This window comes from Diadema antillarum, unplaced genomic scaffold (assembly GCF_040938485.1).
Source record: "Diadema antillarum isolate AM-2024a unplaced genomic scaffold, OU_Dant_1.0 scf00000230, whole genome shotgun sequence".
Lineage (NCBI taxonomy): Eukaryota > Metazoa > Echinodermata > Echinoidea > Diadematoida > Diadematidae > Diadema > Diadema antillarum.
In genome coordinates this window covers 410,189-437,250 of record NW_027271119.1, presented here as the reverse complement: position 1 = coordinate 437,250, position 27,062 = coordinate 410,189, and the positions used below count along the sequence as shown (strand labels likewise).

The 27,062-nt window shown below is 37.4% G+C and overlaps 1 protein-coding gene across 1 annotated transcript in view; it reads right to left on the bottom strand.

Moving 5' to 3' along the window:
* Nucleotides 1–16,893: 16,893 nt before the first annotated feature.
* LOC139724802 (uncharacterized) overlaps nucleotides 16,894–27,062 on the bottom strand; it is a 36,430-nt gene continuing 26,261 nt past the window's right edge. Inside the window, exons 3-6 of the mRNA XM_071635922.1 lie at nucleotides 22,294–22,344; nucleotides 20,594–20,626; nucleotides 19,904–19,951; nucleotides 16,894–19,009 (exon numbers count right to left, since the gene is read on the bottom strand). Coding sequence (XP_071492023.1) covers nucleotides 18,837–19,009; nucleotides 19,904–19,951; nucleotides 20,594–20,626; nucleotides 22,294–22,344 — 305 coding nt within the window. The 3' untranslated portion in view covers nucleotides 16,894–18,836. The remainder of the gene's footprint in view (nucleotides 19,010–19,903; nucleotides 19,952–20,593; nucleotides 20,627–22,293; nucleotides 22,345–27,062) is intronic.

Genomic DNA, 27,062 nt, shown 5'->3' with positions numbered 1-27,062 from the left:
CACACACACACAAAGAGGAACCAATGGGCCTCTTTCTTCTGTTGAGATGAATAAAATGAGATGTTGAAATTATACAGACAACGTGAGTTAAAGAAAAAGAAGAAGGGTTTCTGGGTAACTGCACATGGTACAAATCAAACATACAATCAATATATAAATGATGTATCAGATATATTAGCATAGATATTGGCTTCCTTAAAAGGGTGTGTATAACCACAAAACTAACAAGCCATTTTGATCTTATTTGAGATTACATTTCCAGTTGTTTGGTGGTTTCATTATTCATAGAGTAATATAAGAATACTACAATAAATCGTTTATAGCTCTGCACATTTCTGAAGTGTTGATCTTCACATTTCACCTAATAAAAAGAAAAATACTCAATAATTCTGAAAGTTCGTATTATGAGATATGCAGTCAGATCTCTATATCCTTCAATAAAATGTCCTTATAATTAGTAGGAACTACCTTGGGGAAATAAACCATCTGGGCTTTTATGACAAAGGTCTCTGTCAAGTCAAACTGTACAAGCGCAGTTCGATCTTATAACACAGTTTTGCTATGACAGTATGATATAACAATCATCTTCTGCGTTCTCTAAGTACACTGAAAAACACTTGATGGTACTTTCGTTTCGAAGGTCAAACAGGCAGCTATTGTGATTTGATGCATAATGCTGTGTGTTTTATGGACATTTACTAACAATGCAAACCTGTCTTTCTTAAGGGGCCTTAATGTAGTAAGGCATGACGTGGGTCATAATTCATATTCAATCGCTTATTCTATTTTCTTGGTTCCTACCAAAGAGGAAGAAACAGACAGACAGACAGACAGACAAACAGGAACGGGCAAACATTTTCTTATGTCAGCTTATGAACGACTTGCTCTTGAATACGTTCTTAAAGATCTCCAACAAAACCGAAGTGACTGTTGATGGGCTTTTACAGACAATTTCTTTTTTTATATAGATATATAAAATTGGCAATATGAGCACATCCGTCTCTCAAATACCGTGTTGTTGTTATCTTGCTCCATTTTCAGGCTGTTAGGCTGCTTGCTTAGTTAATTTTGTTGTTCGATTTTACTTTATATCGGTGTTTATATCCATTATCTTTTCTTTGACTTGGGCCGAGATTGACCGTCGCTTGTATTGTCCGGGGACAGCGTCCACTTTTTTTTCTCGCTCTCTCCCTCTCTCTTCGTAACGAAAGCCAATCGATATTTTCCGCGCGATCGTGCTGACGTAGATTACCGCGTCGAACTGCTTGGGGCCACTTGGGCGTCAGCGCGGCCTCTCTCCCTATCTCTCTGATGTCACGAAAGCAACCTGTTGAGCACAAGGTGAACTTTTCACCAGTCAAACTATCATGATTGAAGGCTGTGCAGGTGAGACCGGTGATGTGTACCGCTAACAGAACGATGAATACTACGACGATAACGTAGATTGATAGAGATATATGATATTACAGTATGAAAAGTGAAGTGTGATGCAAGAAGTAAATACTTATGATTTCAGATAATGCTCTTCACAGTTATGTACAAGTGCACATGCATACTCTACAATCTATAAATCAACGTAGTAGAACTACGTACTACTACTGTTTCGATTTATCATTTTTATCCAGGAGAAATATTGTCCGTTTTCTTCTTTTTTTTCCACATTGTCGTCATATCAAATTCCGTTCGGTAATTACAACGAAGTGGTCAATGCCAGAGAGCGTGGAATTCAGATTTGAAGATAACTGAGAAACACTCGTGGGGTACGATGAATTCGAGACATCACGGTGTAAACGTAGATATCACCCCCCCCCCCCCCTTTCATCCATCATAATCAATGCATAACGGTTAAACAGTCAACATTTACTGTCATAATAAAAGAAGTCAGATTTGGTTTCCCTTTTCTAAGCTAATAGATATAATTGCAAATTATTCGAGCAATTTGATTTTCAAGTCCCACACAACTCGTTGTGCTTGCTTGATAAATTTGTTTGTTTGTTTGTTTGCTTGCTTACTTGACACAAGAAAGGGACGAACATAAGATTAGCATCAAGAATAACCTCATTGCGAGGGACTGGGATTACTTGAACTGTGGCTTGACTATGCCGAAGGCTTTCAAATCCCGTTTCCATGAAATGATTCCTGAAACCCGTAGCAACAAACGTACTTTCCATTGTCAAATCAGTGTCAAATCAATAATCACGTGGTTACGTGTCCCTTTGATTGCATGCTTTTTGCATGTTGTAATAGTCGCGTTCACTCACGAGACAACGCACCACATCTCTAGCACGAAAGACGATATCACACACATATAAATACACACAAAACACACACACACACACACACACACATACACACACACAAGAAAAGCACACCTTAAAATAATACCTTCTCGTTAGATTGTTGTTTTTTTTCTTATGACAGGTGAAGAACATTTACTTTGTAAAAATGATAAAGACTTACCGTTTCCGTTACTTCATCTGACTTCATGTCTCAAGTGGGATGCCATTTCGACGTAACTTTGTTTACAAGACCCAAGTCCTCCTATAAGCCATGCAAGTCACAATCTAAGTCCGGTTCGATACTGTGAATTGTAAGCATCTGACAATACACATCTCCCTTAATTTGCGTCGTTTTTGTAGAGTAGAGATGATAGTGTTAAATGCACTTCAGAAAATGTACATGAAAAAATTACTGTAAATGTATCGCGATCCAAATCATTATTTAGCAAAGCAGCCTTTTGGCATCAAACAAAGCTGCTGGCCACTCTTGCCACCTAAAGAGCTTGTTCAAATTTCTTTCCCAATATTCTTAGAACACTTCAAATATCTGCCCTGTAAAATAGACCGAGATGCTTTTCCTTATTAGTTGACGTCGAATGGATAGTCCGGGAATTCATGTTTGCGGGGTTTTTTTTTCTCTCTCTCTTTCTCTATTTCTCTCCCTTTTCTTCTTTTTAGTTCCCTTTCTTCTTTCAGATGGCAAGTCACGTGCCATCCCTTGCCGTCCGGACACGTGCATCGCTATAAACTTTCACTAAAATGTGAAGAAAAGCAGCGAGATAAATCCTCTGGGAGGAGTAGCATTTGCAGGAAGAGTAAGACATTAGGAGACGTTGTGCTCAGGGGAGAGATGAATAGGGAGGAGGATAACCCAAGAGCGGAGACCTCTCTCTCTCTCTCTCCCTCTCTCTCTCTCTCTCTCTCTCTCTCTCTCACTTTTTTTCTCTTTCTTCAGATTGGCTTCCTTAAAGGGTGTGATAGGTCGCTATCATGCCGACTGAAAGGTGAATGATTGCGGTGTAACTATTTCACAACATGAAATGGGACGTAAGTGACACATGCATGCCAAAAAATAACTTTATGCTATAACACCTATAGCATAAAAGCCCTCACTGGAATTGTTAAACTGGATAAAGTTATTGGACTACCTGTTTACTGTCACATACAATTTAAAGTTTTCCATCTATCCTATAATTTTCCTCAGGACACTTATTGTCGACCATATGAATCACCAATCGCGGCATTTTTTTTTTCTGTGTTTGCTCTCTTTCCAGTGTGTTAAAAATTCGAGTACTTGTACACACAGACACAACATCATAACAACGACACAAAGACTAATATGACACACACAAACACACACAAACAAACACATTTTCTCCTTTTTCGCCGATTAAAATTGCCCATAGAAAGGAAAAATCAAATCAGTCTTTCTGTTTTCTCTTTATGTAATTCTTGACCACGAAAAAGTAGCTGTTTCTTGGGGGAGGGGGATAGATATCTTCTCGAATATCAATCAGCCTTTGGTTGAATGATAGTTGTTTTGTATGTTATATGACATTAGCCATTCGTTCAAAAATGTATTTCCCATATTCTTGAAAATGAACAATGTCGAAGAATATTCTGGGGGGTTTTTTTTCAGGGTTATTGTCATTTATAGGGTTTTTGAATTGTTCATGCGTATGTTAGCCCATATACCCCAAGCAAAACAGGCTGTGATTGCATTAATGTTTCTTTTTTGCTAGTTGTTCTTCTTTGCTTCATTTCATGACAACTATATTAGGCTCGTAACAGGATGGCCTAACACGGGCGTTGTGTTTCAGTCGCAAAGCATAACTCCAAGTTCATGAAATTCTTCTTCTGGCTTACACTGATTTCAACTGGACAACTTGTAAAGTCTTTACTCCAGTTGGAAACGGACCTGAACTCTATAATTATCGGTGTGGGATCGTGAGTGATGTGTTTCGAGTAGGAAGGGAAGCCATTGAGGGTTGATCAATCGCTTATACAACTAATTACATTTTTTTTTTTAAATTCCTGATAGTGCAAATATTTACATTCAAGCAAAACCATTGAGTGTCAAAAATTTTATGAGAGGAACGTTTAGTCAGTTAGATGTGTTGTGCTTGCGTTATTGTGAATGCACGTGAATGCGTGATTTCTGTGTATTTGTTTTGTTATATGCAATCTTTCATTTTCGTGTACTTTTGAAATACGATTGGAATTATTTGCCACAGAATGGAAAGCTTTCCCTTCTAGCTGCCAAGTTATCCAGATGTAATTGCTTATGAGAATGCTGCATCAGTACAAACACCCCTACACACGCAAGCATGTATACAAGCATACACAAATAAACAAACAAACAAACAAACAAACAAACGAGCAAACAAATGATTTCGTTTGTTTTCGTCAATGTATTCCAAGTCGAATTCTAGCCGTCTGATAAGATCAAAAGTAAGAGAAGAATTTTAAAAAGGGTAACGATAAGATATTTTTCCTCATAAGAGATGACCCTTTCATCAAGATACTGTAGGTCAACATGCAGATTAATCAAATATGTCGTAATAGTAATCATAGCAGAGATGCATCATATCTAAATCAAACTGTTTCATAATTCATCAAATTTGTATTTCATTCATTCCGTTATATATGTGTTCTTTCAAGAAATACACATAGAATAATGATCTGATCTCTTATAAATTCTGATGATAACGAAAAACAACTAAATAGTCTCAAGTAAACTGACACCACATGTCTGACATGTATACTCTTTTTTATCGTAAATTGTGCGACGATCAACATTTCGTTTCGAAAAGTTATGTCAGTTTTCATCATCATAACAAATTTATACAACTTTCTCGTCAATTTTGATATTTGTCTCTAAGTGAATGCCATTGAAATAAGTGTGAAGATCGTGACATCTCGCGAAAGTGTAAATTCTTTATTTAGATTCAATTTACTTTTATCACTATGACTGAGTGAAATTGCCTCAATATATTGTCTAATGATGGTGAGACGATCATCGATTAATTTATCTGCTATTCTGACAATATTTGTTGAAAATTTATAGTTATTCCATTTCCTGGACTTTACTCTGACAAAACATGCCGCGATGAATTCAGACTCAACACCTTACAAGAGCACTGCTCAGATATGTTTTTTAATATGAGTAGCCCGGGAAAAAAAAGATGAGTTAGCATATTGAGTTCAATGGCCTCGCTTCTCAGGAAATTTTTTACCTGTTTGTTGTTGTTGATGTTCTTAAATCTCATCCGCATGACAACAAATAGCAGAATATATTGGAAATTTCTCACTACTGGAGAGTGGCTCTCTTGGGTGCCATCGTCAAAGTGGACAAGTATTTCTCTGGAGAAAATCCTGATTGCAATACATCGACAGTTAAAGAGTGTGTCTTAATCATTTCCGTCACAAGAGGGGAAGGCAACGAGACAACTTTATATCTACCGCTCTCTCCCTCGCTCCCTTTTTTCTCCAGAGAAGACAGACAGAAAGAAAAAAATATCACCCTGATTGTGTTGCAGGCATGGGGGACGAAAACAGGCTACCTATAGTGTTGTTATGTTTGCATAAAGCACTTGTTATTCTTCATCGTTGGAGCTTGTACATTCGTTCTGCTGTTTTCTTCACAATCTCCTTTCGTTGAATTATATTCAGGCGCATGAGACACACACATATGAACACACATACATGTATGAATTGAATATATAGATATACTGATTTCTTCTTTTTCTCCAATACCACATTAGTAAGGGAATATAAGAAAAAATAAGTCAGCAACCTTTAATTTCTACTTATAGAATTTGAGAGGGGAAAATAACAATATGGATATGTATGAGTGTGTGTGCGCTTGTGTCTGTTTTTGTTTTTCGAGGCTTTAGAAATATGTGATTTTAACCCAACATTTCTTTTTTTTCTCACAAAAATCTGCCTGTCAAAAGGTCGACTACAATATCAACACATTCAACATCATTTCTTAAAATGTTCAGATGCATTCAAACGTGCAGAATATTTTGTTAAAGTGCATCGATACTATATGATAATCAATTAACTTTGTGACATGGAATAGCACCTCAATGTTTGCCAATCCTTTCCAGAAGAACAGAAATCAAGTTTGGATTCCCAGATGTACTCCGTATACTCCGAACTCCTTTCGTGTATGCATGTTTTCCTCGTGTGCATCCGCTCAATGCAGCTGTTAGATTGTCGAAGCCGTGCAATCGCGACCGTGAACGCGGCGTGCATGCTACGTGTATACCGTATTTAAACTGTGCATATAAATAAATGCATTCATATATATATATATATATATATATATATATATATATATATATATGCGTGTGTGTGTGTGTGTGTGTGTGTGTGTAAACACGAGATGTGTATCAAATCCTATGGGGTTATAAACGTCTCTTCAGATTTTTCGCATTCGTATACATGCAAAACTATGCCCATGCAATGTACAGTATTATATAGCTGAGAGCATGTATGGCACATGGGCAACGTATAAAGTGCGCCATGTTACCAAGTTTCAAAGTTAGTAAATACGTCGGAAAATGCTAGGCTGCTCGTCATACGTAGCAGAGCTGAACCCGACCTCGGTCAATCACATGAGTGTATAAAGTACATAGCTACAGCTGGTTATTGAAGTCATCGCGCACATGCGTAAACTACAAAGAAAGATCCACACGAAAATATCAAATCTGTGCGATCGACGCCTATCAATAATATCTAGGTTATACAAAAAACATTTCCCACTTTTGATGCTTAAGAGTTCGAAAACTATATATCAGATAACATTGTCATTGATATGAGTAATAGATGAATAGTGTACAATTTAGTTGGAGGTGATTTGAATATAATAACCTATATCAGTTTCATGAAATCCATGATTAATTTCAAAGTTAGGTTGCAGATTTTGGTCAAATTTTAACCCTCTGTACAAAACCTGAACTTTACACAGGAACTAATGATGTGTATGTGAGTGTGTACTTACAATGACCATGAACAATGGACATGGATACCTCCTGTTCAGAGCCCTGCTCCAAGGCACATGAATGTTTTATTAATTATTCATGATGGATTGCCTTTGGGACTGCTAGTCTGAATTCATGGCAAAGGGTGAAATACATGCACATGGAAAAAGTAAGCACATGTTTCCATGTGCTTGCATGCACCACATTTCAGAACGAAAAAAAGACTAGATGTGATAGTGGAATTCCTCATGAATAGATAATGGAACATTTCAATCCTGGCCATTGATCAGGACCATTGTCTGGGTATCAACTACACACTCCAATACTCACCAATTGACTTCTGTGCAAAGTTAAAGTTTTGTACAGAGGGTTGAAAATTATGGAGCAAAATCTGAAATCTACCTGAAAAATTAAAGTTTGATTTAATGAGACTGAATTCTGCTGTCATTATGAAATTGGCTCCAACTAAATTGTACGCTATTCAGTTATTTCTCATATCAATGTCAGTGTTATCTGATATATACTTGTAGTAGTTTTTGAACTATTAAGGATCAAAAGTGGGAAATGTTTTTGCAACACCTACAGTACCTGTCTAAAAATCCCGCACTTTCTTTGTTGAGTTGGGAAGAGATTCTTCTTTGGTATTTATTTACCAGACAAAGATAAAGTCAATTAATTAATCATGTAATAATTTTGGCTAAGAAATCACTTTCTTAGGACGGAAAGATAACACAAGGCCAACGGAATGTTTGATTACAAATTTTGTCGAACAAGATAAGAAGAAGAAAAGTTGGCAATTTTACATAATACATTTCCGATACATCTGGAAAAGTAGGAAAACTGGAAACAGAATTGAGATAATTCTGTTTTGGTCTGTTTTATATAGTGTTAGACATCCACCAGGAAATGCCTTTCGACGCGCTCGAACTGAAATATGTGTTTTGTATGTCTATGATAAATAATGTCCCTGAGGAGTTTTTCTTTTGTGCTTGGGGGGCTGGGGGGGTGGATAGGGATAGGGGGAGTATCGCAAGGTGGGGACGGGAAACTGGCTGGGATATATCAGTATGGGTTGAGGTGGTTTTGACAGGAAGGGAGGGGTACTTTTTTGCTTATTTTTTTTTCTTTTAGACATGAACTTCAATCAATGGATATTGCAATTCAAAATCAGGTAGAATGAATGTGAGCATAAAGGTTTTGTCAATAATACAGATATATAATTTGAATAGTGATTAATGAATATTCAATAAAAGTTGTTGTTAGTCAGTAAAAGAAATAACAAAAAAATAATGTTCTGTATGGTTTGTGATAATGCTGAGACAAGGTTACACACTTTAAGTTTTGTGAAATGATTCATTAGAGTAATGATTATGAAATTAATGTAAATATACTGTATTTTTTTACACATGGTTTTGATTGATGAAATATAAAATATTCTCTAAAACTAAGAAGACTAGTCTAAATGTATAATATATCATCATTATTTCTACTCGCGAAGAGTTTAACACTCTCATATTTTCAGAAAACATTATTATGACAGTGCTTTTCCATGTCACAATGTTATTCAGGGTATCAATGGCCCGGAACATGATAGAGACTTTTCGACATACATACAGTAGCAACGATAAGTGCATACAAATTGGATCGATATGCTAGAAGTATATGTATACAAACGGGTGCAATGTAGCTTATTCTTTGGCCCTGTAAGCAAAAATATCAATAAATGTACATTGACACACATACTAATGCTACACAGATTTAGAAACATTTCCAAACCGTTCTTAGACTTTTGAATTTGTGCGTGAGGTGCATATATTCACAAAAAGCACCTTGCACCCATGTTTCCTATTGTGTGAGCTGCATGATCCTATATGTTACCGATGTCTGTCATTTCAATTGTTAACAATACCACATGCAGTTGAAAATGTTTGTTAAATTCGTCAAATGTGAAGAAACATAGCTGACGGGGCTTACCTTTGCCATTTATTACTTTCTCATTTCATTTCTTCATTATTCACCCAATGAAAAGGTACAATATACATGCTAAAACAAAAAAGCATAATTCCATTTAAAAAATGACAATAAAATTTGAATATAATTTTCGGAAATAGTTTACAACACAACAACGCTTGACGATTATTGTTGCCCCAACAGTGACAGCAAAAGTTTAACAACATTTTGAAAATAATGTTTCTTATTACATTATATTCTCTTTGAAGCTGCAGTAGTTGGGACAGTTCGACATTCCTTACAATCAAGCGATCGCTAACACAAAACAGTGTTTTTTAGATAATAATCCTGTCGGAAACAACCTTTCAGCCACATCACCATCCCTAGTTTTGGTGGTCATAATGATTACCTGTGAATTTATAATGTATAATACTGACAGGTTATCGCATGTTATTTTATGCATATGGTTGAAAAAGTCATTGCACCTTCTGTCTTTCTGTCATGGCGAAGATATTTACGATTGCCTTCTTATGACATAGCAAGTGGTTAATCGTAATGGTTTAAAGAGTATCATCGATGGTGATTAAAACAACTTGTAACTCTGGAGTTGACAGGTTGTTGGTTCTTGTTGTTGTTGCCCGGTTCAGCTTGGCAGCACTTTATTTCTTTGGTGTTGGTGTAGCAGAAACTAAAACAAATTAAAAAAAAAGAGAAAGATATGCAGCAATGTGAAAACAAAGCAGAAAAAAGCTCTTCATAATCAAAGTCTTATCCGTACATGTTCATTGATGTTTCCATCGACTGTATAATCCATTTATCATGAATTTATTAAGGTGAACCATGACATTGGTTGAAAGGTCTTACCTTATAATCCGAATATCATAATCGTGTAGCGGCTTTTTGTTTATATATAACATATGTATATATATATATATATATAAGACAGACAGAGAGAGAGAGAGAGAGAGAGAGAGGAGAGAGATTAATAGATAGAGAAGAATAGATAGTTATAGATAAATATACGTATTTTCTTTTACATTGGTAGCCTTAGAAGTCATCCGTGCTTGGTGGGAAAGTCAGAGACCAGGGGTAAAGTGGGAGCACAGCTTAGAATCTAACGCCTGTGTAGTTAACGGCACCTGCCGACAAAACACAGTAGAAATAGGAATAATAAATTAGGTTGCCAAGGGAAACGAGGGCGTATAAAGACCGCGTGCAATTTCCGTCCATTTAGCTGCGGAGTGCAACATCCAGATCGCTGTTTCGGTTCCCAGCCAATCACGTACAGGTTGAACAAGTTTAGGCTGGCGGGCTTTCTGCTAACGATGACTTCCGCATGATGTGCATGGTTTTCATCATCATCATCATCTCTCTCTCTCTCTCTCTCTCTCTCTCTCTCTCTCTCTCTCTCTCTCTCTCTCTTATCAAAGTCTTCTGCCCACATTTGTGATGCCATCTCCATGTGATTTCTCTGCGCTCTGGTTTTGGCGCTCTCTATTTTATTAATATGCATTTATATATCTATGTATATGTGTGTGTACGTGTGTGTTTGTGTGCGTGTGCGTGCATGTGTGTGAATGCATTCTTTGTAGAGATAATTGTGCATCCAAGAATCAAGCATCCGCTCTCTGTAATCAATAATTTGTAAAATAACTTCTGCTCTAAGTCGTTTGTAACTGCTAACTGATATTATCCTCTTTCGTCACCTCAACCTTAGGTCCCTCTGACTGCAGTTCAGCCTACACTTCATCGTACCTACCGGGTTTGTGGAAGACGTGTCTGGTTGTTATACGGGTTGTACGAAACTGATCGAAATCAGGGATTCACGTCCAGATCCAATTCCAGTCGTGTCTCAGCGGAGTGTCGGAGGAAACGGCGAGAAACATTACGTCACCCAGCTCTGCGAAGAGGAGAGAATGAGTGCAGCAGATGTAGATAAAGAATAATAAGAAAGATGGAGAGAAAGAGAGAGAGAGAGAGAGAGAGGGAGAGAGAGAGAAAGAGAGAATGGAAAACTTTTGGCCTGGATTCAACGTTGCCTCTTGCATACACAATAGCTAGCAAGACTTCTTTTGCGTGTTTAAGTGGAAACTATCTTACGGTCGATGTGGATGATGTGCGTGACACGGTTACACAAGCATTTTCTCGGCGACGTTACTACCAACTAACCCATTGTTAAAAGAGGTTTTTTGTACAAAAATTCCTTCCCCTTAAAATAAAATTGGTAACTACGCAAAATTGCATTTTTCTCACAATGAATAAAGAATCCTGCGAATATGAATATTAAAGGGTGTTGGCGCTGTTTAAGCAAAGTCACAGCCCCAAAAGCTTTACAAATACACGAGTGTGTGTCCAGTATTCGTCAACCCGTGTGTGGGTGGTGTGTAAGTGTGAATGTATGTGCTTGTAATTTATAGTTTATTTGCGTCTGTGTGCGTGCGTAAGATGGGAGAGAGATAACATCGAAAAGAGAGCGTATGCGGCTTGTACAGAACTTTCATGCAGGTACAAAGAAAAACGTATGACTCCCTTCTCTATGCCGCCATTTCGTACACGATATCTTCATAGACTAATGCATCACTTGTGACATTTGGCGCTGTTGTTGCTGTCGGAGCTCGTGTTGTCGCCCGGGAGCGTTGACATCATCGTAATCATTTCCCTTTGTTTTTTTCCAAGCTTTAAATTACGTCCGAAAGCGAAAGTCGTCTGTGCAGTAGAGCACTAGATTCAAGGGTAAAAAGTTCAAATTTCATGTGAAGTCCTCAATACACGCGGCTGAACACTCAAACCGTCCCTTTGTTTTTCCTGCATCGGTTCTTCTGACAGTTCCGGAAGAACTTATCGTGATGATGTTGCATTTGCCACCAATGATTTCACAGGTGGTACGGCTTATTAAATGTTACAGAATACATGACCTTATGAAGTAGGATATTGGTTGGTGGTACCCCTAATGTAGCATTTTCTTTCATTCATCTGTGTTTGTGCAAAGCCGACAAAGCGCATATTTACATAACATCTCTGGTCTTGTTCTGATTCTTTCTATGCACAAACTGCTAGTAATGGAAAAATTACGAAGGTCGCTTAACAAAATTTAATATGCCATCGAACCGAAGTTTCATGAATTATTTTTCATGTATGTCTTCCTTTTTTGAGGATCCGCATTTTTCTAAGTCTTATTGAAATCACCTGCACATAAATCTGTTTTGAGTCAAACACTTATTTTCTCCAAAAAATAATCTAAACGGAAGGTCTACTGGTAGGTTAGAATTTGGGAAAACTACAACAACAACAAAACACACGAAAACTTGCGGTCGTAAAGGTCATGTAGGGATATCCACTCTGAGCTCAAGGAACCCTTTCTTTTTGAGTTATTTTGTACGATGATGATGACGATGATGATTATGATATTGATGATGATGATGATGATGATGTTGTTGGTGATGATGATGATGATGATAATGATGACGGTGATGATGATGTGATGATGATGATGACGATGATGACGATGATGACGATGATATTGATGATGATGATGATGATAATGATGATGATGATTGTGATATTGATGATGATGATGATGACGATAATGATGATGTTGGTGATGATGATGAGGATGATGTGATAATAATGATGACGGTGATGATGATGATGATGATGACGATGATGAAGATAATGATGATGATTATGATATTGATGATGATGATGATAATGATAATGATGATGATGATGATACTGATGATGATGATGATAATGATGATGGTGGTGATGATGATGATGATGGTTGATGATGAAGTGATGATAATGATGATGGTGATGATGATGATGTAATGATGATGATGATGATGATGTTTGTGGTGATGGTTGATGATGATGTGATGATAATGATGATGGTGATGATGATGATGATGATGTGATGATGATGATGGTGATGATGATGGTGATGATGACGATGATGACGATGATGATGATGATATTGATGATGATGATGATGATAATGATGATGATGATTGTGATATTGATGATGATGATGATGACGATAATGATGATGTTGGTGATGATGATGATGATGATGGTTGAGGATGATGTGATAATAATGATGACGGTGATGATGATGATGATGATGACGATGATGAAGATAATGATGATGATTATGATATTGATGATGATGATGATAATGATAATGATGATGATGATGATACTGATGATGATGATGATAATGATGATGTTGGTGGTGATGATGATGATGATGGTTGATGATGAAGTGATGATAATGATGATGGTGATGATGATGATGTAATGATGATGATGATGATGATGTTTGTGGTGATGGTTGATGATGATGTGATGATAATGATGATGGTGATGATGATGATGATGATGTGATGATGATGATGGTGATGATGGCTTCTTGTATATCGCCGGCACTCACCTTTGTATGTCTTAACTTTAATTGGTCAGTCAACGATTATGGGACGTCTCACTTCATTGTCCTGAGTCAAGGCTTAGGTACAAATGTTGGGAAGGTTTAGTTTTCAGAGGCAAGTCTTCAGAGGATATGTCTCACATCGGACTCGTGACTAGGCAGTGTCTAATTTCCTATCTCCTAGAAATTACTGGTCCTATTCGTGAAGATGTGTTATACTCTTTGACATATTTCAAGATCCCTAACCAATAGCCTACTAATCTTCGGCACAAGACAAACGAGAAGTATAAGGTGAGAAACTTCGGCAAAGGCAGCACGAGTATGGTGACGTGCAAACAGGACGTCTTACGTATTTGATGGTTTACTCAACGCTTGCAGCAAATAAAACAACGACCTTGGTAAATTGGAAATATTTCATGTCAAACCTCGCTATATGTAATTTTGATGACTTTTTTTAATTCCTAGCCGACATAGGTTCCTTGAGAAGCATTAACCTTGCTTTACATTAAGTAAAGGTAGTTATACAATATCGCCTAAATAATCGTGGGGGAAAAACCCTTTAACTATGGTAGTAGCGTCATAAATCATTTCATCATAACACTCTGTCATTGGTAATTACCACAAATGCAATCTATATCATCAGAAAAAGTCTTGTGGGATAAGGCATAGATCTTAAGCAACGGATGCCCTGTGTATTGAGAGACATTGTGTGCCCATCGTTAATTTCGGTAGGTTTGTTTGCGTTATCATTTTGCTTCTTCTTAATGGTACCTGATGGATGACAAAATGAGCCGTGAGACGCAAAAAGAATTAGAGGAGCAATGAAGGAGGACGAGAAGAAGAATCGGAGATAGCAGTTACGACGAAGACGAATGGAGGAAGAGGTATGAAGGATGCGTGCGTGAGGACATGAATACTGTAGTAGATTTTATGAGGCAACGTAGGCTAAAAAAAAAAAAAAAAAAAAAAGTCATTTGCGACGTGGAGGGCGCTAAACCTGAAACATCTGGCACTGGAATTGGCTCGCACTGGTTCTCTAAAATGGTGAACACAATATAAAAGAAAATGATACGTAGTGCTATTTAGATGGCAGGGGCGTAAGCAGCTTTTTTTCAAGGGGGGTGCGTTTATATTTCTGGTTCCACTACCAGGTTGCATCAGCTAACAAGAAAAAAAAAAGGGGGGTACCTTCAGGGCAACTTTCTGATTCCACTTCCGGGTTTTTTCAGCTTAGATTGTGCATGCACACTTGATAAGTAAAATCTTTTTTAGGGTCTGAAGAGGGCTGCGTTCACACCAACCCCACTACCACCCCCCTGGTGACGCCCATACAGATGTAATATACAAAGATACTTTGCCTTGAGAGTTTCTGGTTAATATTGTGGGCATAGGTAATAATAATACTATTCACCTAGGGCGTAGCCCCGACCTGAATAGTACTTTTGGAGGCACCGAGGCCCGTAGTTTCAACCAGGAACTTGAAATTAGGCAGAGTGCATTTGTTTTATAGTTTGGATCAAAGATTTAAGCAAATTAAGGGGAAAGATGTGGTGAGAATTAAGTCGTGTGGTTTATGTGATGTTGTGGAGGAACCCAACAGCGAAGAAGCTCTGCATGCCAGGGCACGATGTCAGAATTGCTTTGCGATGTCACATTTGCTTTGTTCCATTTAACAATGTGACCGTACGAAGCAGCGTCAAATGTCACAATTACTTTGCGACTTTTCACAAAGTGACGGCAGAAAGCAGTACGCGATATAACAGTTCCTTTATGATGTCATAATTACTTTGTGACTGTCATATCACGAATTAGTACTATTTGGTACTACTGGTACTATCACAGTACTATTTGGAAAATGTCATAAGAAGTGAATAGTATATCATGCAGTGTCAGAAATGCCAACATTATAAGTCGAAAATACTTACTGTAATCGCGTGTAGCTCTTTAAACCAATCACTAGAGGATAAACTTTATTTACAAAATATAAAACAAAATAATCCAAATATAAAGTCAAAGAAAATGTGAACTGTCATGAATCGGTAGCACAAAATACCTTAGGAAAAGTTAGTCCATGTAATTTCACTGTGGGCAGAAGGAATCCTCAGTCCTGCAATATCATTTCATCATTAACCGCTGTTGGAATTCATTCTATTGTTCCGCGATGCAAACAATATACAATGATTTCTGTCAACCCATGATTTACATTTCAGTTTCTTTTATCTCTGTCCATCCCAGGCCTCATTGTGGTGCAACGTTATATCGGCATCCACTAACGCAAATGCACGCATGATGCTCTAACACACACACACACACACACACACACACACACACACACACACACACACACACACACACACACACACACACACACACACGCACACACACACACACACACACACACACACACACACACACACACACACACACTCACACACACACACACTCACACACACACACACACACACACACACACACACACACACACACACACACACACACACACACACACACACACACACACACACACACTCACACACACACACACTCACACACACACACACTCACACACACACACACACACACACACACTCACACACACACACACTCACACACACACACACACACACGCACACACGCACATACGCACATGATTAGGTACACACGCACCAGACAGTCAATCAAACTAACCCACTCACACACACACACACACACACACACACGCACACACACACACACACACACGCACACACGCACATACGCACATGATTAGGTACACACGCACCAGACAGTCAATCAAACTAACCCACTCACACACACACACACACACACACACACACACACACATAATCAGTCAAACCCACACACCCACACACGCGCGCATGCCAAAGGCACAAGTTATACTGTTTGCTCCGTCGGTTATTAATGATATTCGGCTTTTGATTGTTTAGATTCTTTTTTTTCATGGTTTCTTTCCTGTTATTGAAGTGTTAATGATGTCATAACTTTCAACCCGAGTAGTCACTTACTCGTTTTTTATGCATGTTCATGTATTCAGTTGCCCTCTGTAAAGACTTTGAATAACTTTACCAGGATGACCGAAGGCTATTTCGAATATATTCCGGTGATATAGCAATCAAACAACAAACACACATACAACCAGACAACATACCCAAACACAACATACGCACCATTTATTGCGAATAAGACAAACAATCCAAAATATACGGTAAATACAATTGTGAGGACATTCAATGAACTTCAACTATCAATTCCTTTATATCACTTTGCAAAATAATTTACATGTTATTGACATTTGAAATAGGAAAGCCTAAAAATGATATACAGTGTATTACTTGTCAGGGCATTCCCATTTGGGGAGCTTCAAGAAAGAAAACACCCACACACACACACACCAAAGATGTTTGAATTCCCTTTGAACGTCATGCATTGATCCTTGTTTTTATTTCCATTTCTTCTGCAATTTATCACCCCACCTTGAGCTTGGAAAACGCTTCATTACGTCCCTGGTAAACGTGATTTGTGTCAAATACCATTCTTCTCTTATCGTTGATAAAGGCCTATAATTAAAATCCACCACATAATAGTTGAGGTCAGAAATGGGAATGTGACTATGTAATTTATTTTTCAAACTGGGTGTGATTGCTGTTGCACATTGTGGAACAAGGGGAAACTTAGCAAAATGTATGTAGGTGACGTCATGGTCACTAAACGGTATTAGTGCCATACCATCAAGAATGAAAGAAAGAGTTGAAGGATTTGATATGCTAGTGAGATTGTAACAAACCTACTATCATCACTTTTCTTTTGTAGGGAAGTAAGTCATTGTATGACAAGCGCTGGCACTGAGTGGATCGTTGATCAATGCAACAATTAAAACGCTAATGGTTGAATTCGTTCTGGCTCAAACTAATGCACTTTCCTTTTACATTTGCAGGATGTTCCGCACTAACGACAAGCAGCTACAGTGGAAATGATCAAAGTGAAGTAAATAACCCATTGAGCAAGTTGTGGAATTGTGATAAAGACATGAATTGTGGACATCGCTGTTTGATGACATTATCCTAAACAATGATCTTTGCTGGAATTACCAATAGTTTGTAAACGATATCAACGCTAATTACAAGCTCTCTGTATTTCACTCTCACGTTACATTTTTAAGAAACAAAAATCACACTAGCAGTTGTTAATATTGTGTTAATCAATGATTTGTCAGGCATAGCTGGAAAAATTGATGCTTTATCATATTTTGTAAAAAAAAAATTGACATTGATCGTTTAATCTCAGTGCTGTTGTGTGTGACGATTTTGACAACGAAAAATTATTGGGAAATACAAACTCAAGGGTGATAATTTAAGCAGACAGGACAGTACTTTCAATTCTCTTGTTTTTCATTTCTCTCTCCATGACTATGATATAATCTCTCAAAAAAGTCAAATGAAAATCTTATTGATTGATAGTTCGTTTAGGGAACAAAAAAACAACAACATAATACTGAGGAAACACAATGGAACACGTTGCCCATCTACATGTCAGCGACAGGTTATCCTCGCTTTGAAAGAAATAGGTCTATGCTTAATTGATTCCTTTAGTTTATTTTATTATGTGCAGTTACGACTAACTGAAATATAGTGTCAGTCCATGCCAGATAATGTGAGATCGGAAATTCAAGGGAAAAAGAAAAAATGCTAGAACGACGTCAATGGGAACTTTATCACTTTTAACAAGTTAAGAATGAAGATGGCTCTATGCGTCTTTAACGTATTCTGCTTGCTTTAGAAAAATTAATTAAACACCAGGGGTCAAGGAATCCGACAATTAATTGCCAGAAACTGGAAAAAGAGGTTTGTTCTAATCATATACGTAAGGCTACGAGATCAAAGGGATTGTAACAGGTCACTTTCTTTCCATTTAGGTGCTGTATCAATTGTGCTTCTTTTTTTTTTCACTCATTCTCTCTTACGCCATGTGCACGACAGATTCTGACAGACCCTAACCAGAGTCAGAGAGTTGTTGTATTTATGTGACATATCACTCGTAATAAACTACATAACAAAATCCCTAGTCAATAGTACGGGGATGTGGCCCAGAAATGTTGTATGTTCGGGACTGTCTTTTGTTTTTTCTCGCTTACACTACTTTTTTTCTGCATTTGTTCCCATTTTTTTCTTTCCAATCTCAGTGCACCGCTTGCATGTTGGAGTTAGACATGTCGTATCGCTTGAAGCACTTAATGCTACACAGCGACCTCGTGCGGCGACACGAAGGCAAACAGGAGCCGCTGTTTGGGTAGAACAAACATTCCTTGGCACAGTTTATGAAGTCCGCGATGCAAATTTCAACGAAGCAATCTGTGGAAAAAAGAGAGACCGGAGCCAAGTCAGTAAACGGGGTCACAGAGATCACTGAAGTTTGGAGTTGTATGGAGTTTGTATAGTGTTTATTCATCTCCTCATGAGAAAGAAGCAATATATGGATTGCAAAACACATCACGGAAAATACATTTGATATTGAATATTCAGTAATCCGTTACTATAAGGCGTAACTTAGCAGCTTTGTTTATTAAAGAATCGATCAAGCCAAAGAAAATACAGAACTGACTCACACACACCACATACACAATATCTCTCTCTCTCTCTCTCTCTCTCTCTCTCTCTATATATATATATATATATATATATATATATATATATATATATATATAAGAAGAAGAAGGAGTCTCGAGTATACCGTTTGTAGACGAAGGTCCGAGGCGAGCCGAAAATTTTGTTAATAAAAACCTTGTTGGAACTACAAATGGCGGTTCCATGACATTTGCTCCTGCGACAATTACTCCCATGATATATCTGCACGCTAAGCCAAACGTAAATTCAACCCATAAACATAACCCTAACCTTAATCCTAATTCTCACATCAAACTAAACCTAAAACCCTATCACAACCCTAACCCTAACCCTAAGTCCTTAGAGAAAATAAGACCGGAGCAATTGTCGTAGGAGCAAATGTCGTGTCACCCAAATGGCACACTCGAGACTCCTTCTTACAATAATATTCGAAGTCCAACACGTGGAAAATTATATATATAATAATGAGTAGCTTGCATTCCAGAAGGCGCTAAATCCATCATTTTTCAATGGATTTAGTGCCTTTTGAAGCAAGCTCTTCATATATATACATATATATATAATATATGCATATTCATAATTATGTCTGTCTGAGCGTGTCGCGATAAAGGCTAAACGTACCCAGAATTTCTTCCGCGCTGTTGGCTCTGACTGTGAAAATTTCGGTGTCTGAAATGACAAGAAGAGAACATTCTCTAAATTTAATATTGATATTTTAACGAAATAAGATGCACCTATAACTGCTTTTAAACAACATTATGGCCATTCTCATTGCTAAAAATTTTCTGCAATAGGATCTTTTCGCGAAAAGGTCCATATGTATCAAATCTGTCGACAAGAGGAATTTCAGTTCAAATTCCATTTTGAACAGCTGAGGCTGGATTGCGTGACAATTTACAATCAAAATAACAACGGAAAAATAAGTACTAAATCAAGAGGAGAAATGACATCATACTTTGGTCTTCGGTAAGAATGTAAGTACTGAGGAAAATGGGCAAGTGAAAAATATGACACAACTGCTCTTGCAATTTCTTAAAAATCCTAAGACAAAATTTATTAATGCAAAATGGTTGAATGGAACAAAATTCAAAAGCGGCATCCACAAGTGAAAGAAAGGTTCAGTGGAAAATTGCAAATGCAAAACTGTGAACACAGCCATCATGGACACAGTCATTATTCTTTTCATTAAAAAAAATGAGTCTTACAGGGACACTTTAAAATGGCGCTAACAAATTCATAATATCATTTGTCCTTTTTTGCCGGCAAAAACTGAAGAGATATATTGTTAAATGGAAATAAAAGGCAACTTACCAACAGGACTGTCTTTCTTGTCAACCCAGAATACTGTAATACAGAGACGGAAATAAATGAGTGCAACTCTTTTAATGTTTGCAAAAACATGAATAATTCCTCACCTCGTATCAAAGTGGAGGAGAAGCATTAATTGGAATGTCGTGCTGGTAAGTAATTCTCTTCCACTGACAACCCAATCACTATTGTAAGGTGGCGTCAGAGAATACCACTTGACCCCAGTCCATTTCATCTTCTTACGAACCAGTTTGAAGAGAACGCCATCTCGCGACAAAAAACGAGCAAACGCTTGCAAACTTTCATTAAGTCGTAACGGCGCCGAGCATTTTTACTGACTCTGATCCTTCCCATCCCTGTTATCATTCCTGCTACATAATACCAAGAACATGAAAGGCTGGTACGTGTACTTGCTCATTTAACTATACCACATTCTTTGCTCTCACTTCTCTGAGTACTCTTCTAGCTCTTTCTCAATTTCCTATTTTCTGTCAAACACCAGGGTTTACATGGTAATATACCTGCTCTGCCTGATTTTACCGTCTTCTATATTCCTTAAGAGGTGAGTCGATTTTTTTTTTCAAGTGAAAAGAGCTGAAAACGTTATATACATGCGAATTCCATTTGACCAACTTTTCTTGTATTAAAAATGTAACAAAACGCATCTTTTCTTTTAGGGTCTTTTTTTTAATTTTTTTATCAGAACATTTAATTCTTTTTTTTACCTTTGTCTTTCTAACAAGATTATCAGCGCCTCTGAGTAAGTCTGAGTATTTACAAATGGTCCAATTTCTCGATATTTCTTCATCAACATATCCTTCCTTCTCCACAAATTTGCATCACTTCGCTACCCAATCGTATCAAATAAGAGAACTCTTGAATTTCATAAACCCTAATCTTTAAGTGAGAGAGCGAGTGGTGGAACATATTGCGGTAATTCCAGAAGAAAACTTATAAAAAATGAAGTGACTCGTTCCCCGAGGATACTACGCTTCACAAGAGGATAACGGGCGAACTGCTGAGGACGCTTTGAGAAAACAAGCGGAAACATTTGGCCTCTTCAACTCAAGCACGGCGGTCGGGGTTCTCTTCCACAACGCACAGATACTGTCTGAAGGTATGAATATTCTTGTATAGTGCATTAACACTCCCTTGGCTCTTGCTGTTCGCAAGGAAGAGTAGGAAGTAAGAATCCTGTGAAAAACTTTAACCGCAAAATGGTATGTTTTACTAGATCAGATGTATATAAATATATATATGCATATATAACATATATTCATAATGAAAGGTAGATATACACACAAATATTCATCCAATTCTGTATACCATAGGGTCTAGTGTGGTTAACTTTTTCCCTCTCCCAAGTCACTTTTACAGAGATGTTAGTGTGGTTGAATTAATCCTGCCCAAATCTCACGATAGTGCCTTGGGTGCTGCGATTTTTTTTTTTTTTTTTTTTTTAGATTTTGAAGTGCGGACGATGTGGTTTGCCGATATGGCAGTCTGGTGAAGTTACTTTCCCATTATTACCGTGCTATGCCAACTAGGAAGCCACTCGAAATAAATCTTACGACTAAATAGCATGAAGTTATTCAAAATCGATGTATACGATTGTTCTATCACAGTATCCGATTGCATGGGATGTGCTCGCGGGCTCGCAAGAACTATAACCTTTACCTTCGTGTACTCAAGTTTGTACTTACGTCTTTTTGCAGGTACTCTATCTCCTGCTGTGTCGAACTGCAAGCTGCAAACTGTATGAAGATACAACGTGGAAAATCAATGAGCATGTAATCGATCACTTCGCATTTCAAATGTGAATATTCCGTCTTTCGAGCAACACAACGGATGTTGAGTCTAGGGGAAAATCACTCCTTGCAACTTATCGGGTTTTTTTTTTTCAACTTCATTTAAATCAAGGAAACATTTTCCATATGTTTATAGTATATCAAATAAAATAAAAATCCTACATTTTGTACTACCTGGAAATCTTCTCATCTGAATTCAAAACTCCAACCTATATACCATTATGATTATCATTTATTCAGTTACTTGTGACATCTCCAGTTAAGTTGGGGTTTTTTCAGCAATAATGGCTGCTTGCACAACCCTCTGTCAGAGCCTCTAGTTGTCTTTATTTTCGCCTCCATGCCTCTGAGTTTGAGCTCTGCTCTTGAGGTGTTTGTCTTCCTCTCACCATTCCACTAGCCTTAATGTTGCACCCGACTATCAATGTTTCGGTACGGGCAATACTGGCAGTCAGCAGTTGGTAGAAATCATCGATATAGCAGATCAGCTTCCGGCGAATTAGTTTGATAAAGAAGTAGGTCTTGGGGCTATTGAATTAGACATTCCCAAATTCTAGTCATTTCATTATGATGAGGAAGGTTATTGATTTGATTTTCCATCCCATCTCCCCCTGCCAAAATTTTCACCACGTCATCATTATTATTTGTGTGCGTCATTTCTCCCCTCTCCCACACACATATTTGTGTGTATATAATGATAGCTATATTCAATGGAATCCATCCTTCGGACATTAGATATCGAAAATGACGTCCACAACATTTTGATTTGATTGAAATAAGGACAAGCAACCAATCAAACTTCAAAATTGAAAGCTGAAGATTACACATAATATCTACAATATAATATCTTGACACAATGGATGTCATTTATTCATTTCATTTATTCATTTAATGTGAATCTTTATACAAAGTGGCCTGACCAAGATAGAATATATGTATTCAAAACAACATAAGATGGACAAACAATATTTTTAAAACGACATACAGCTGTAAGGTAGACAAACATCAAACATTCAGGATAAAGTAAAATTATGCAATCATGTAGATTTGAAATAACTAATTGCCGGTCTTCCTCATGGGTCTGTTATTGGTGAAGATAATAGTAAACATGAACAGCAACAACAACAACAACAACAACAACAAAGAATCAATCTTTTCAAAAATGAGTACTCGTCATGTGCTGCGTCTTCGTTGACCTTTAGTTGTCCGTATGTGCTTTTTAAGTTATTGATTATAGCTTCTGATTTTGATTAAAGAATAACAAATCACTAAATTCAAAGATGTGGGAATGCTATGGGTGTGACCTGCAAAACTCCCCTTCAGTCAACCTCCATACGTTTCTTCCCTCTGTTTTTCAGCTTACATAAGTTGACATGAATTCACAACACCGCGAATGTAATGTTAACCGTTGGCTTATTTATCAGGTACTTGACCCAATGATTTCAGAGTGGATATTCTCAGCACAATCAAATGTCTAGAAACTTTTTTGTTTTGTTTTTTTTTTTAAAGCAAAGGTATTGCTTACAGGTTAGTGCGCAGATTTATTTGATAAAAACCCTCACTTTGCATCATATATATGACAATAAAAACAATTCATTTTTATTATAATTTTGTGTGTCTTAAATGATTGTTGAGAAGAGAAACGTAGCACGAAAAGATTAATCAGAAAAACAGTGACAATGACACCCATGCAGCAAAGTGCTAAAAGAGACTTCACTCCGGGAGTATCATGTATTGCAAAATACCTTTACAAAGTGGTTGTATGATAAGAAAGATGTCATCATAATCATCAATTTGTTTTCAATTAATTTTCTCACTCGAGGGGAAATACGTAGTAAAGACTAAATATTAGAGGTTTATTTTTGATTCTTTGAATTCTTTCCAACAAGAAGATTGCTTTTGTGCATTATCGGAATGAAAGATCCTTCCTCAGCTATTTAATTAGCTGGGATTCTATTTCTCCCCAGCCTGAGGTATCCACGTAATATTTCGAGATTATAATGGTTAACATTAGTTCGTAAACAATAGACAAACGAATTCCACTATATGCATGCGTCTTGAAATTTATACGCGCAGTTGAAATTATGGCATGGACAATTTCTAAGCTGACATGAAGAGCTTGCTTCCAAAAGGCGCTAAATCCATCATTTTCAATGGATTTAGCGCCTTTTGGAAGCAAGCTCTTCATATACTCCATCACTTCCTCTTGGCAGGGGCGTGTATTATGTATATGTTGTTGTTGTATGTTTGAAGAAAAAGCCACTGATCAAAGCCACCATCAGTCCTATGACTCATCCATAGAAAATAATTGAGGAGGGATTTCTCCTTATCATCTACGACACACGAAAAGGTGGTAGGGCGACTCTATTTGCAGACACCCCCTAAAACAGAATTATTACATTGACGCCATAAATGACTAGAGGATACCATAGCAATCCAAATAAAATATTATGCTGTCGTAATGGGTAACGATCACACAAACACACACGCACACACACACACACACACACACACACAAATAAGTATAATTGACATATTAAGGGTTTGTCTACGTCACATTCAAAGTTGCGGGGAAACACGCCCTTACTAAGAAGTAGAAGTAGAGGTAGTAGGAGTTTTACAGGAGAAAAAGAAGAAAAAGAATAAGACGTAGAAGAACGAACCCTTCGTGAATACTACAAAGTATGTAACTTGCGTAAGTGTAAGCTAATGTTCATGTAAGCGATAATTTTCATCAAGTATGGCTACCTCATAGGTGGAAGGAAGAAGGAAGAGAGAGGTTAAAGGGATTGTACGGTTTGGGTTGAGACCTGGATATAGGTTTTCAACTTTCTTTGGTGAAATACGAAAAAGCTTGCAAGAGGAATTTAACATTTACTTGATGAAAATTGTTTTTGAAATGGCCCAGATATCCAAGACAAAGTGATACTAATAAAAGCCACCTTTATATTGGGATCGCTTTGTTTTACTTTGTTTTTGGATATCTCAGCCATTTCAGAGCCCATTTTCATCAAATAAATTTTGAATTCCTCCTGAAGTGGTATGCTCTATAACGTTTTATAGGTAGTTTCTTAGTATCTTGCAAAAAAAAAAAATAAATCCTCATCTTCACCAATACTGGACCACCCTTTTAACGTGTTTGGCGTGACCGAAGGTTATCACAGCTATAGATGTGACTTTGGTGAGGTCATCTCCTAAATGGCGGATAATAAAGAAGCTACATTCCCCTTCGCTTTTAAAGGCATAACTATTGGGTGATTTAAGACTTAAAACAATTAGTTGTTGTGTCTACAATTCACCCATGCAATGCATATAATTTTTCCCCTGTTTTGATTAATGGTAAAGAAAGGTTTATGAGACGTTGACATTATCAATCATTTAGTACTATTTTTTCACATGAGATCGTGAAAATGTTAAATTCATGTTCTGTTAAAATGTTACAGAGTCTGCAGACGCTTTTTAAGGTGGTGTGCTGCTGGGAAATGGGGAAGGAGGGTCAAGGGTCAAAGTACAAATCCCCTCTCCCCTTCCCCTCAAAGAATCCCCGGGTGAAACTCTCGAAGATTAGGATTTTGTGGTTGTCTTTTTATTCCTTTTTTCCCGATATTCCCCCTATTTTTTGAAAAGCTACAAATGTGTGTGTGGGTTCCGCGGCCTCTATGTTAAACACTCTCACACTTAGTCACTGTTAGTTGTCTTGTTTCCAATTTCAATGAGTTTCTTCAGTATAGTTTGCTTTCACTGAGTATACCTTAGTCAATTTTGATGAAGGAATCGCTTGTCATTTTAGGAAAATTATTCTTTGAATGGGCTTTTTTAATCTGGTCATCCTTCTTTTGAAACGGGTTGTTCTATTGGGCAGATCATGAAAATTTCTGTTCGTCGTAAATATTAGGTATGAATTTAGGCATAGAATGTAGTATATCATAGAATGTGATTTCGACCCATCAATACCATATATCTATATAGAAATGTACTTGCCAGATTATAAAATGTGGGGTGAATTTTTTCTTCAGCGATAATCATTCTAACTAGATCTGTATGTCAGGGCATATCGTTCCACTTACGGACGATACAGATCAATCCATTCACTATTTCGTCTGGATTCTAATAAACATGAATTCTGTTTTTTAATATGCAGAGAAACTGCTTTATTTTCTACGTAAGCTTACTTCCAACAGGAGAAGGCAAAATGAAGCCGCAGAGCAAGTATAGTGCGAAACATGAAAATCATGTTGATCATGTGCAGAGAGAGAGAGAGAGAGAGAGAGAGAGAATGAGATAGGAACACCTTTGGTATATATCTAGAGAAGATTGACGAGAGAATCATGTCTTACAAGTTAATGTGAGGGATATGATCATGTTTTCTCCCCCTTTTTTTTTTTACCGTAGGTATAGCCCAATAGAGGATATGGCAAAGCTGATGTTGACAAGTCGATTTTGATCTATTCAATCCATCATCTTCACTGCTGCTATTGGCACAGTTTTCCCTCCTCGTGCCGTTGATGAGGTCAGTGACGTTATAGCCAACGATCACCGTAAGATAACGGTCAATCCGTCTATCCATATTTAAGCATTTTGCCGCATACATGCCGCTCTCACGCGCAGAAGATCGATAAAAATGCGCCCGATTGAAAGCAAAAGTCGAGGACGGAAGTTTTCAT